The sequence below is a fragment of the Megalops cyprinoides genome, chromosome 9 (assembly GCF_013368585.1).
Source record: "Megalops cyprinoides isolate fMegCyp1 chromosome 9, fMegCyp1.pri, whole genome shotgun sequence".
Taxonomy (NCBI): domain Eukaryota; kingdom Metazoa; phylum Chordata; class Actinopteri; order Elopiformes; family Megalopidae; genus Megalops; species Megalops cyprinoides.
The window spans coordinates 32,466,607-32,468,251 of record NC_050591.1 but is presented as its reverse complement, the minus strand read 5'-3'; the positions used below and the strand labels follow the sequence as shown (position 1 = coordinate 32,468,251).

General features: G+C 43.3%; 1 protein-coding gene across 1 annotated transcript; it reads right to left on the bottom strand.

Annotated features, from left to right (window-relative positions):
- On the bottom strand, positions 1-954 carry LOC118783809 (odorant receptor 131-2-like). Its single transcript, XM_036537766.1, has one exon. The coding sequence runs from the start codon at positions 952-954 to the stop codon at positions 1-3; it is 954 nt and encodes a 317-aa protein (XP_036393659.1).
- Between the last annotated feature and the right edge of the window lie 691 nt (positions 955-1,645).

The following is a 1,645-nucleotide window of genomic DNA, read 5'->3' as shown; positions in this document are numbered from 1 at the left end:
TTAGAGGTCAGCAAAGATTGGAGATATTTTCTTACTCAGCCCCCAAAAAGCGTAGTATTTCAAAACTATGAAAAACTTATCATCCCTTAAACCATACACAAGGGGGCTGAGACATCGTGGAGCAAGAATGAAAGTAATGTAATCAAAATATCTCAAATTTACAAACAGTCTCAAATCAATCTCCATTACGGCCATCTCGATTAAGGGGCACCAGAACTGAATCAAACAGAGCAACAGCTGGATGGCATGAAGGAGGACTGTTCTGAGGCCCTTGGAAGTGGTTTTCTTGTTGTCCGTTGAAGCCACCTTGGCAGCTGCCATGATTTTGACATACGTAAAACTGATGATACTGGACATGACCAGGAAGTAGAGCTGAGAAATGGCCGATCTGAGGTAACCCTGCCACTTATGGACTATGAGCATCTCCACACTGCACACCCTGTCAGTGCTGTAGAAACTGAGGGGGACACTGGCCATGAACACAGAGATGACGATGATGAGCTGTATGCAGCTGAGAGCGTGGATGGTGATGATGGAGAGAAAGGCTCTGGCTGGGGTGGAGATTTCAGCATGTCTCAGGGGCATGCAGATGGCCACATAGCGCTCCAGGCTCATCACAGTGAGGGTCAGAGGTGTGGCAAAGGTGAGGATGCTCATGAGCACACAGATGCACAAGCACAGTCCAACAGGCATCACGATGCGGAAGTAACTGAGGAGAAGGAGGAGGTCAGTCATCACTAGAAATATGCAGTCACAGACCAGGGTGTGGGCGAAGAAGATGTAGCGGCTGTTGGTGCGGAAGGCCTCCTTCTTGAAGAAGGTGAAGATCATGAGGCAGTTGACATAGAGGAAAATCCCCACCAACACCTGCACAAAGAGCACCTGCTCGTTCACCTTCCGCTCTGGGGAGATGCTGCCAATACTGCCATTCTGTGCTGTGCTGTTCGTAGCCATGGTGACTCTATATGATGCCAGGTGGAGGAAATATGCTAAATCAGCACTAGAGAAGTACATATGAAATCACAGAAAATGAAACAACGGTAGCATGCTACACAGATGCATATGCAAATCAAGCCAAAAAAGTTAAAGACGATTAAATATTGTCATTCACTATACACCATATCTCCAGTGAGACATAAAACAATATTGATTTTTAAGCATAAATAAAATAGCTTCTTTAAAAAGTTCTAATTTATTTTCATAGAAAGTTATTTTACACAAATTCAAAATCATTCCATCCGCTCAAATCATCCTTTAGGATTCTCAAAAGTAAATATACAGCATTATACTACATTGATTAAACATTACCAAGGTCTCCTGATGTGCTCTCAAGTGCAATACTGGCAAAACTGTGCTGAGCGCAATGACTTTATAGCCGAAATCAAACTCCAGCATGATTTCTCTGAGGGCGTCCTCTTTGGATTTTAGCAACTGTTGACAAATCAGATCCCTGGCAACAGTGATCTCAAAATATGGAAATAGTACCAAGCTAAGTAAGCAGAGAAATATATCCCAAAGGGGTGGAAATGTCTAGATTTGACCTAATGGGGTTTCTCATTTTAATGTAATACAAACACAGCACAGATTCATGCAATGGTTTCTGGCAATTCCTTGGCCATACATTGCGCAACAATAGCAACAGCAC

Bases quoted from the DNA above. Each gene is read 5' to 3' on its own strand.
- LOC118783809 (XM_036537766.1), bottom strand. From the start codon at position 954: ATGGCTACGAACAGCACAGCACAGAATGGCAGTATTGGCAGCATCTCC.